General features: G+C 41.1%; 1 protein-coding gene and 1 non-coding gene across 2 annotated transcripts; one reads left to right on the plus strand and one right to left on the minus strand.

Moving 5' to 3' along the window:
* Positions 1 to 5,889: 5,889 nt before the first annotated feature.
* On the minus strand, positions 5,890 to 7,923 carry LOC104708643 (uncharacterized). Its single transcript, XM_010425239.2, has 3 exons — positions 7,775 to 7,923; positions 6,664 to 7,720; positions 5,890 to 6,612 (listed from the first exon to the last, which is right to left on the minus strand). The coding sequence occupies exons 1-3, from the start codon at positions 7,921 to 7,923 to the stop codon at positions 5,890 to 5,892; spliced, it is 1,929 nt and encodes a 642-aa protein (XP_010423541.2).
* Positions 7,430 to 7,536, plus strand: LOC147949939 (small nucleolar RNA R71). Its single transcript, XR_015565275.1, has one exon. It is a non-coding gene; the product is annotated as a small nucleolar RNA R71 (small nucleolar RNA).
* Positions 7,924 to 11,639: the final 3,716 nt, after the last annotated feature.

The raw sequence follows: 11,639 nt of genomic DNA on the forward strand, positions 1-11,639 counted from the left end.
ATCATACTGAACAAGCTTTAAGCACCAGACCATTACTTGTCAAAAACCACCTTGTGCAACCAATCTCTTGGGACAAGCATGACAATCTCCAGTATTGGCTTTATCTAACAACCTAGACATTGCTGTGATGCTAGGAAGCTTAAGACCTGCTCTTACCCTCTTAGATATAAGAACAACTTAGAGCACACCCAACCCAGAAGAGATATTTAAACAACTATCTTAACCATTCCTGATTACCACAACCCTAAACCAGCCTAATCCATCTCCAGAATCCTAACTCACTACTCAAATGAACTAGACATGATGATGATAAACACAAACTATATTTGTTCTAAAAAACATACATGGCAAGCTTACAACATAAGAAATAAATAAAACTAAAATGATAAGATAGATGAAATGATGAATAACAACTTAATATAAAGAAGCAAACTCAGATTCTCAATACACTGAAAGTTATGGAACTTACAAAGTATGGAAATCTGAGAGAAAACAGTAAATAAAAGGGAAAAAGCAGTAAATAAATCCTAAAAATCCTTAAGGGGTAAAAACTAGGTTTTTTGGTGGCTACAAAGACTATCTTGCATAAAAGAGGACTGTTTGCGGCCATGGGGTACAAAGAGTATATATATAGAGAGAGGGAAGCCCTAATTTGGCTACCAGACAAAATAAGAAGTCAGCTCGATGTACTCGACCACAAGCGGTCGAGTGGGCTTGGTCGAGTGGGTTTCCTTCTGCTTCCCACCAGCCGAGTCTTGTGTTCCACACGGTCGTGTGCTTCCATCCTAAGGATTGAGTGCTTCAGAGTCAGGTGGTCGAGTGCTTCATGTTTTGTTGGTTTTCTTCTTGATTCATCTCCTATTCACTCCAATGATTGCACTCTCTCCATCCCAGATGCTATTCCCATGCTTCTTGAGTCCAATTCACCTATTTAAACATGGAACAATGCAAATGCAATGCAAATCCTACTCTAATGCACAAACAATCTATAAACTATATGAATGTGACAAGATAAGCTAATAAAACATGTAAAAGATGTAAATAAACAATGGTTAAATAGGGTAAAATATACATATATCAACTCCCCTAAACTTAGTCTTTGCTTGGCCTCAAGCAAACAAGTCATAAGAAGGAAGAGAGGTTTAAAAGTGGGATCTCAGAACCTTAAACATGCAAATAGACCAGCTAGAATCAATGTCCAAGTTACTAGTACTATGATGCAAGGTGAATGAGCTATACTTAAAGATTTTAGACAAGCCTTTCTCAACCTCAACTGATTCTAGCCTTAGACTTCCACATGCATTCAAATCAGTCATTTCCTTTAACATTCATTAAGCAAGAACATGAATCAGATTATGCAATGTTTAAACTCATTTGGCTTGGTGAGAAGGGTTAGAGACAAAAATGGTCTCTGTTTTGAGTGGGGCTTATCAAACATAAGGGTTCTTTCAAAAATTAGATTGAGCTTTAGGAGAATGATAAAGGTAAGATCACTTAGACACATACAATAACAGAACCTTGTCTACCCAAAAGTACCCAAAGTGTTTGTTCCTAAGCATTCGAGTCCCATGATGTCCTAACTCTACCCTTTAGCTTCATCTTTTCTCTTTTGCCCCTTTTTTTCTCTTTTGTTTTTCAGTCCTAGGAGAGGTTTCATACTGATTGCTCTAGTGGAATGGGAGTTTCTTTCTTAAATGCTAAGGTTCTCTTTCTTACTTGTATCCCAAGTCATTAAGCTTTTTACTAGACTCTTCTTTTCTTTCTTTCTTTTCTTTGACCAGAACCTTATTTGAAATTTTTACTACTCCCCATTCTTTCACTTAGAGTTTGAATTTACTTTTAAAGACTTCTCTCCTAAGGACTTTACCCTTTTCTTTCTCTTTCCACTCTTTTCTTTTCTTTTTGAACACACCAAGTCCCAAACCCAGAAATTAAACCCCCTAGTCCTATCTAGTTTGAAAAATGCAAACTAGAACTACACAAGGTTTTATTCTTGTCAATTCAAACCTAACACTTTCTACCAAGCTCAATCCCAAAATAGGCCTCACACACTCAAGAATAAACATGGCTTAAAAGAAAGGTTGGTTATGGGTGGGGAAACTGATTCAATGATGAAATCAGCTACTTGGATCAACAAGAGTGGTAAAAATGGGAAAGATGATCCAAATATGTATATAGTATCCATAAGTTTAAAAGCATTGCACAAACTGATATTTAAAAGTCAAAATTAGGTTCTTATAAATAGGAAATGACTTCAAATCACAACATCTTTCAGTTCAGACAGAATGCAGTATAGGAATTCTAGACTTGGTTCAATCTTATGTTTCTAACCACTCAACTAGCATCAAAGTACTATTAACTTGGGCATTGATCCTAGTTTAGTGAATTCAGACAGTGTTAACAAGGCTAAACTCATCATTGATCCCTAATGCAAATGTGAAGCAATCCTATATGAAATATGGCAACAAGATCCTAATATGCAATGCAAACTATATGAACACTCTGTTTTTTAAAGGTTTTTGTGAAATTTTTTTTTTTTTTTTTTGTTTTTCTATGCCTTAGATGCAGTGCAAGTATTAATGAAAAATAAGAAAACAGCAAACTATGTTAAATGATGTCTTAAACTCTCCCCCAAACTTAAATTACACAGTCCTCTGTGTAATAAAAATTTGTAAGAGAATTTAAGAACTAAAACAAAGAAAATATGCAACTAAATGGTATAAACAGTGGGTAAGGTGATATTGGTACCTCAATGGTTGTTGAAGAAGCTGTCCAAATCTTCAGCCATGCTGTCATATGTGTAGCTTGAGCCTTGGGCTTGATTCTGACTAGTTGAAGGGGATGGAGGCAACTCGACTATGGCGCCGGACATGCACTCGATCGAGTGCTCGGTCGAGTGACTCAGTTGAGTGCTTGGCTGAGTTGGGAAGAATTGTCTCTGCTGCTCGAAATATTGCTGCATCATAGCCGGATCCATGAAGTACTGCGGTGGGAAGGGAGGGTAAACTGGGCCATAGGGGTAAGGTGGATAACCCTGAGGAGCTGGGAAGCTGTATTGAGGCCTAGAGGGGTGCTCAGCCGAGTGCATTTGAGGCACTCGGTCGTGTGATTGTTCGAGTGCACTGGTCGAGTGCCTCGAACTTGGCTGTTCTGTGAGGATTATGCCTCTTCCCCTCTGTAGTGGCTCAAATGACGAGGCTCTGGAAGTCTCCAAAGTGTTTCCAGCCCTAGATGGTACCCTGGTTGAGCTACTTCTTCTCAATTGCTCAGATGGTGCTGGGGATGTGTTCCCACTCTTCAATTCAGCAATTTCTCTTTTCATACCCTTGATGGACTTAGACATTTTAGCTAATTTATTCTTCAGCTTCTTTGTTGTCTTACCATGCCATTTGCTCCATTTTTGGAGTAGTGTCACCCTTTTGGCTGTCTCCCTTACTCCTCTACTATCTCCTGGTTGAGGCTCATAGTCTTCAAAGTAGAACTGTTCTTCCCCATCAGCCATATTAACATCTCCAGCTTGTTCTTCAACATGAGGGGCTGACCCATCAAATAGTATCTCAGCTGCTGGCCAAAAATCTATGTTAAGCCCTTGACATATTGTTGTAGCTCCTGGGTTTGGCAGCACAAATTGAGCCTTGCCTACTTTTGGGTGATCAAAATTGAACAAGTACTTCCCATGATGCTTTTCTTTGGCAAGAATGAGAGTGGATGTGAGATATGGGATGTCAATCCATCTTGACTGGGTCTTCTCACCTCTAAGTGGGACATTGGCAGCTTTAAGTATTGGAGTGATGATGCCTCCAATGGTTATGACTCCAGTTGAGCCTCTCTTGTGTAGCTTGTTGACCCAACTTCTGTAGTAGGTTATTTGATCAATGAGGACCACAGCTAGGTCAATTGAGACCCTACTCCCACAGATTGTGATTCCATCTCTTGTTTTATCCATAACACCATAGGGCCATATCTATCATCTTAAGCTTACTTTCATTCAAGTTCCCAGTTTCTTTCCTAGCAAACATTGTGTTAGCTAGAGCTTTGTGAAAATACCTCAGAATTGGGCTTCTAATTTTGGAGCTTTTGGTTGAGGCTGAATAGTATGGTTTATCATCACCAATAGTGTTCCAAACAGAGTACATCTCTTCCTTTGGCATCACCATGTTGCAGTCAGTTCCAGTTTCAAACCCATAGATAGTGGCTACCTCCAAGAGTGACATCTCATATTGTTTTCCTCTGATAGTGAAAGTGATGAACCCAACTCCTTTCTCTTGATAAACACAATCAGTGAAGTAATGCATTTGGACAGTGGATATGAACTCACAGCTTTCCCTTTGATATCCCTCCATGGTTATTTCCAATGCCAAGCTCCTCCATAGTCTTCTTGTGAGGGAACCTGGTCCCTTGAAACTTCATTGTCATCAGAGCCTTAAAGAGCTGATTTGATGTCAAGATGCCAGACTCTTCTTCATCTCCACTTTCTTCTTGTTGAAATTCACCTTCTGGCCTCCTCTCACTTGTCCTATCTCTTCTATAATCCTCATTTTCAACCTCCATTACTTCTTCACTTTCTGTTTCTTTCTCACTCTCAGTTTCTTCTGAGTCCTCTTCAATGGGCTGCTTTCTCTTCTCTGTCAGGGCACTCGACCCCCTGCTCGATTCGGCACACGACCGTTTGCCCCCTCGAGTGCGTGGTCGAGTTCTTCCGCTTGCTTCTCTCCTTGATATTAACAGTGCATCACGACGATCCATGAATTCTTCAGCAGATTTCTTGGGCGGAATCCAGCTTGTTATGGTGTTTCCCATTCTTGTGAAGACATTGTGAAAGAGAATCTTGAAAGGGAATAGACTCAAAGCTTAATATTAGTAGGTTAGTACCCAGAAAACAAAGGAACTTAAGCTTTAAGGAAGAGTAAAGAGAGATTTTAAACCAAATGAAAGTTTTTTCTGTAAGTGAGAGAGTGTGAGGGTTGTAGGATCGATTTAGGTCCTTATATAGAAGTAGAAGGGGACAGGAAATCAAGGTGGAGCGTGTATACCATTCAAAATTTGAAATTGGAATCTTTGACTCAATTTTGCACATGCTCGAGCCACCACTCGACCCCACATGGTCGAGTGCCTCACCAAATTTGAATTTCAAAATACTTTCTCCCTCCATTCATCCGATCGAGTGAATTGGCTGGGCTTGGGCTCGAATAAGCACTCGATCGTGTGCTCCTTAGTGGGCTGGTCGAGTGGCCTTGAACTTCCTTTCCTATGAGTCCAAACTCAGTTAAGTCCATGCACTAGCCTCATGTAAAAGCCTACCCAAAACAAACATAAAAGAAAAACATCAAAAACACAAAGGAAATTAAACTTATATACAAAGATACCTTAGGGACTTCCTCCCCAATGAGCTTGTTTAAAGTCACTGAGCTTGACTTTTTGTTCCTCCTTAAACTTAGTTAGGAGACCAGAGAGGTGATGAGTTCCCCCTGGTTCAAATTGGTCACCATGGTCCTTGTTGTTGGTCAAAACAGTCACCACACCTGCAGCTTGTTTACTTTTGATCTTGAGTCTTGGTCTCACCTTTTTCAAAGACCTCTTCTTGAGCTGAACTTGCAAATCCTTCACTAGACCAGTTAACACTTGAACTGAATCCCTGAGCTCGTCAACAGATTCCTCATGAGGAGAGGGCTTAGCGTTTGCAGTTTCCACTTCTGTTGAGATCTCATAGTCAACTCTGTCCTTAACAGCAAAAGGTTGATCATGAATGGAGGGCAAGTTGGTTGGGTTATAGATATCAAATTTCATGGTTAAACCCTCAGCTATGTTCAAGGTCACCAGCTCTTCCTTAACATCAATGACAGCTCCAGCAGTGTCTAGGAATTGTCTCCCTAAGATGATAGGATCTTCTCACTCCTTATCCATCTCTATAACCACAAAATCAATAGGGATTCTGGCCTTGCCTATCTTGACTGGTAAGCTTTCCAATTTTCCAACCACTTCCCTGTCTGATCCATCAGCCATACTTATGTGGAGGTTACTAGGCTTGAATTCAGTGTGACCAAGCTTTTGTGCTACATAATAGGGCGTTACACTAATAGATGCTTCTAGATCACACATGCACTTGTTGAAGTGTAGGTAGCTAAGGGAGCAAGGCAAATTGAACGGACCTCGATCTTCAAGTTTGGCTGGGATGACTATTCCTTTAGTCTCCTCAAGGTCCTTCTTGTCTTGATTCTGAGCCCTCTTCTTGGAGATCTCTAGTAACATATTATGGTAAAGAGGATATGGAGCATATTGTTCCAAAGCAGGACCTCTCTCTTCTTCTTGGTATGCAATGATAACTTCTTCTTTCAAGGCCAACACCTTCTCTTTTTCAATTATCTCCATGAGTTCCTTCAGCTTTTGTGCCTTGAAACGTCCTGGGAATGGCAGAGGTGGTTTATAAGTTGGGGGAATGTACTTGGCAGGTGTAACAGACTCGGTGGAGTGTACTCGATCAGTCACTCGATCGTGTACTGAGTCGAGTGTACTGTCGAGTTTCTTCTCTTCCTGATATCCTGCTCCATTCTGAGCTGAAACTTGTTGAATACCCTCCCCATCTTTAACCTCACTGTCCTCAGTGACAATATCCTTTGTAACATAGATAGCCTTGGCAGTGAACTCCCTTGGGTTTTAGATTGCCTTTCCAGGCAGTTGATTAGGTTTTGGAGCTGAAGTAGAAGCCATAGTGCTCTCCAAGAACTTAACCTTGGAATTAAGGCTTTCAAACTTGATGTTCAGGTCATTATAAGTAGAATCTTTTCTCTGGTTGATTTCAGCAAACTTCTTGGAGGTTTCCATCTGACCAGTGGCTTGGTTAAGCAACAGCTGCTGCATCAATGTCCTTAAGTCAGGTTCCTGGGCTTGGGTAGTCTGAAACCCTGGTGGGGGACACACTTGACCCTGGTAACCTTGGTTCTGTTGTTTAGGCACATAATTGTGTTGCTGTTGTGCTTGTTGTGGTGGATAGACCTGGTCTTGTGGATTGGCCACATTTTGACTCATGTAAGACAGATTGTTGTTCTTGAATTGGTTAGAGGGCTTGAATCCTCCTTGGTTCTGGATGTAACATAGCTCAGCTACATCATTCTCCCCATCTTGAACTGTTGTTTCTTCCTCAGCAAGAAAATGAATGTTTTTCTGTTGACTGAGCAGAATCTTGTCCAGCTTATCATTCATAATCTTCAGATCTTTCTTGTATTTCTCATATGGGGCTGAATCCACAAATTTTACAGTTCTATCATAATCTTCATTATAGTTTCCATCTGACTGGGCCAAATTCTCTACTAGTTCCCATCCTTCATCAACATGTTTGTTGAGAAAATTACCATTAGATGCAGTGTCCAGCAACATTCTGATCTTTGGTAGAACTCCTCTGTATAATGTGCTAAGCAGGGACTCATTGCTGAACCCATGGTGTGGACACTGAGTTTGATAACCCTTGAACCTTTCCCAAGCTTCACAGAAGGTTTCATTGTTCTTCTGAGCAAAACCAGATATCTCATTCTTCAACCTTGCTGTCCTTGCATTGGAGACGAACTTAGCTAAGAAGGCTTTCTTGCATCCATCCCATGTGGTGATGGCTCCTATTGGTAAAGTCTTCTCCCACAGATGAGCTTTGTCTCCAAGTGAGAATGGGAAAAGTCTGAGTTTGAAGCTGTCTTCACTGACTCCATTAATCTTGGTTAGGCCACAGAGCCTATCAAACTCATCAAGATGGTCTAAAGGATCCTCCATAGGCAGACTATGAAACTTGTTTGACTGAATCATTGTGATGAGTCCACTTTTGATCTCAAAGTTATTGTTTGCTATTGCAGGTGGAACTATTCCTGTCCTTTGTGTGTGGGTGTTTGGAGCATCTCCTGCTCCAATCTGTCTTGGTCTCTGCATGGGTGGATCCATCAGTGCTTGCTGCTCTTATTCTTGAAGTATTCTGGCTTTATGCTGTCGCAAATCCCTTGGTAGGCGATTGATGTGATCTAAATACTTCTGCAAGTTCTGATTACCCTGGGATCTTGTCTGCATCAACTGACTCGACCAACTGCTCGAATGGGCACCTGATCTTGTGCTTGCTCGAGTGGAGTGGTCGTGTGGCTAGCTGACTGACTTGTACCCGATCACTGAGTCGAAGGTCACTCGATCGAGTGTAAGCTCGAGTGGTGTACCTGAAACTCAAAATAACCAACCCAAACAGTGAGACTGGTGAACAAATAGTGACAGAACTTAATCTTGGATCTATGTAAATTCTAAATGAAACAAATCAACACACTAATAGCAACGACACCAATTGAAACATTATCTTTTTATGGGTATGTAGATGTGATAGTGTATGGAAGATGGAAGAGGTTTCAATTCTCTTATGCAGTTGTAGTATAAGAGATGTCAATCCATAAAGTGTGTGATGTGTATGCAATCAGAATATGAACAGTAAACCAAGTTAAGCCAAATATGAAAGTGATTTGGTAAAACAGTAAGATGAAAATAAAGAAAGTGCAGAAAGTAAAATGCTTGAAATTAAATGCAAGTAAACAAAGTAAGAAATGCTGAAGTATAACTAAAAGAAATAAAAGCAGTAGATAAAACAGTAAAGATGCTGAAAGGAAAATGAACAGAAAATAAAAGAACAACCTGAAGGTGCTCGATCAAGCACTCGACCGTGTGACTAGGTCGAGTGGGTTTGACGAAAAAGAAATGCAATATTGAGAAACTTAAACTGGGACAAATGCGATGAAACATAAAGATATTGTAATGATCCTCACCAAGGGGTAAATTTTAAAATAAAAACCCCTGGCCAAAGGACGTGCAAAGGACACAAATGGAAGGTAACGGAGGAAGGTAGAGGAATTACGAAAGTAATGTCTGAGAAATTCTGGACGGATCAAGAGATGGCCGATGGTACCATGTACCATGTACCGTACTGGACGTAAGTGCACGGACGGGCGTACCGTTCGAATTGTCCGAATTACGAGTGATGCCAGCCAACGAAAATAAGAAGGAGAAATCTTGTTTTATCAAGAATCGACTAAGTCAAGATGGAGTAGTGGGAGATTAATTTATTCAAGAAAGAATTAGTGGAGTTAGTGGGCGATTAAAATAATTAAGAAGAAGTTAGTGGAGTTAGTGGGCGATTAAACTAATCAAGGAGGGTTAGTGGCGTTAGTGGGCAATTAAACAATTCAAGAAGATGTTAGTGGTGTTAGTGGGCGATTAAACAAGTGAAGGTGAGTTAGTGGGAGTTTAGTGGCCAAGTGTTAAGGTTAAAATCGCACAAGTGTTAAGCGACATGCACTAAGGAGAAGCTTCTAAGATCGCCATTTGTTCGCCATGCGGTGAGAGAGCCGCATGTCCAGCCACTTGTCTCAGCCAAAACTCACACCAAACCACTATAAATAGGAGGCCTTAGTGTGTGTTGAGGGAGTTTTTCGTTTCTCTTACTAAGTTAGAGTAAAAGCGAGAATAAGAGAAGCTAGAGAGAGTAAAAGAAGTTAGAGCGAGAGCGAGAGAGAGAGTTCTTCCCTTAGAAGTTCTCTTCCGCGAGTTGTTAGCCAAAGTGCCGCTGTAGGAGCTATTCGCATTCAGTCCTTGCTAGAAGTCCGATTAGATTTTGTTCTTCTCAGCCAAGCCAGGTGAGTTTCGATGCATGTGATATGGCACATGATAGGTTGGGTTTTGGGGTGTTTTTCTTTAAAGTCTTTGTGGGATAGACTTAAGCGTTTATGAGAGGTGAGTTGCTTAGGATTTTAAGTGATAAATCTAGGCGCTTTCGTGGGTTGTTGGGTAGACTCGTTTCTTTCTTTCTAGATTGAGTTCTAGGAAGTTAAGTCTCGTTTATTGCTTGTTTGTATGTTGGTGTGAGGTTGTGTTTAGCACTTAGTCTCTAGATTTATTTCTAGTCTCTTTGTTGCTTGTTTTTGGTTGCATGTGGCTTGTGTGCCTTGCATGTTGCTTGTTTGTGGCCGCATGTTTGCTTGTGTGCATTGCATGTAGTTGTTGTAGCTTGCATGTAGCTTGTGTGCTTTGCAGGTTTGTTTGGTTGTGTGTGAGGTTGTGCAGGAGAAGACTTCCCCAAGGCCGTAATCGGTGCGGATTACGAAGACTCGGAGAGACGGGATTGCATCCTAGGGCCGAGTATACACGACGGTGTATTCGAGTGCGCCTGTTGAGAGGGACTCGCATGTGATGTTCTATGCTCGCGTGCCTTTGTGGCTGTGAGTATAGGTGTTCACGGGTATGGGGGAAGTAACGAAGCGATGAAGTGATGAAATGGTGGAGTGAAGGAGTGAAGGGCCTTGAACAAACGAAGAAGAGTTGTTAGCTTCCGCATGCGTATACTTTGATAGTATATTTGTTGCATTTGAGTGTTGCATGTAGTTATAGCTTGCATTTTGTGTGTTGCTGACTGGGGTTGGGGTTGGGTTTGGTTTCTTGTTAGGTTTCCGAACTCACTGAGTGTTTAGCACTCAAGACTCCATAATTTGTTTTGCAGGTAACCTTAGTGGGGAAAAAGCCTTAGAGGGGAGCGCAAGACGTTAGGCCAGCCGGTGTAGTTTGTATTGCCTTTGCAAGGTGTTTTGTTGTTGTAATCTAAGTTATCGCTTTTTGGCTCTAGGCCTGGTACCAAAAAAGTTATGAATGTTTTGTGAACTTATTTCGTTAAGTAATGGAAGTATTGAAGTTGTTTTATTTATTTTGTGTGAGTTCGACTGGTACTAGCCTTGTCCGGGCCAACACAACGCGCCAGGCTGCGAGGGTTGCAAAGCCTAAGTAGTCTCGGTTGCGGGTGGAATTGTGCTAGGGAGGACCGGTCGGGAAGTCTGTAGCTTCCGTCCCTCGACTGGACCACCTCGGTGCAGTTCCCATAGTGGCGTTCCGTGGCTGTCCGTGGCCTGCGTGGTCATAGGACGGTTCGGGGGTGTTACAGATATGCGATAAGAAAACAATCAAATGACAAAGAAGGCTTCCAGAGATGGATTCATGGGCTGGTGTTCAGGCTGTGGCTATCTAAGCTGGTCAACAAATCTCATCTAACATGAGCTATCTCTAGACAATGATCTTAATGACTCACTAATCCACTCTCATGACAGAAGTGATCAAGTTACAATAATATCCTAACCCAACTCTCATTGGTGAAATCATACTGAATAGGCTTTAAGCACCAGACCATTACTTGTCAAAAACCACCTTGTGCAACCAATCTCTTGGGACAAGCATGATAATCTCCAGTATTGGCTTTATCTAACAACCTAGACATTGGTGTGATGCTAGGAAGCTTAAGATCTGCTCTTACCCTCTCAGATATAAGAACAACTTAGAGCACACCCAACCCAGAAGAGATATTTAAACAACTATCTTAACCATTCCTGATTACCACAGCCCTAAACCAGCATAATCCATCTCCAGAATCCTAACTCACTACTCAGATGAACTAGACATGATGATGATAAACATAAACCCAGAAATAAATAAAACTAACATGATAAGATAGATGAAATGATGAATAACAATTTAATATAAAGAAGCAAACTCAGATTCTCAATACACTGAAAGTTATGGAACTTACAAAGTATGGAAATCTGAGAGGAAACAGTAAATAAAAGGGAAAATGCAGTAAATGAATC

This window comes from Camelina sativa, chromosome 1, assembly GCF_030686135.1.
Source record: "Camelina sativa cultivar CO46 ecotype springtype chromosome 1, ASM3068613v1".
Classification (NCBI taxonomy): domain Eukaryota; kingdom Viridiplantae; phylum Streptophyta; class Magnoliopsida; order Brassicales; family Brassicaceae; genus Camelina; species Camelina sativa.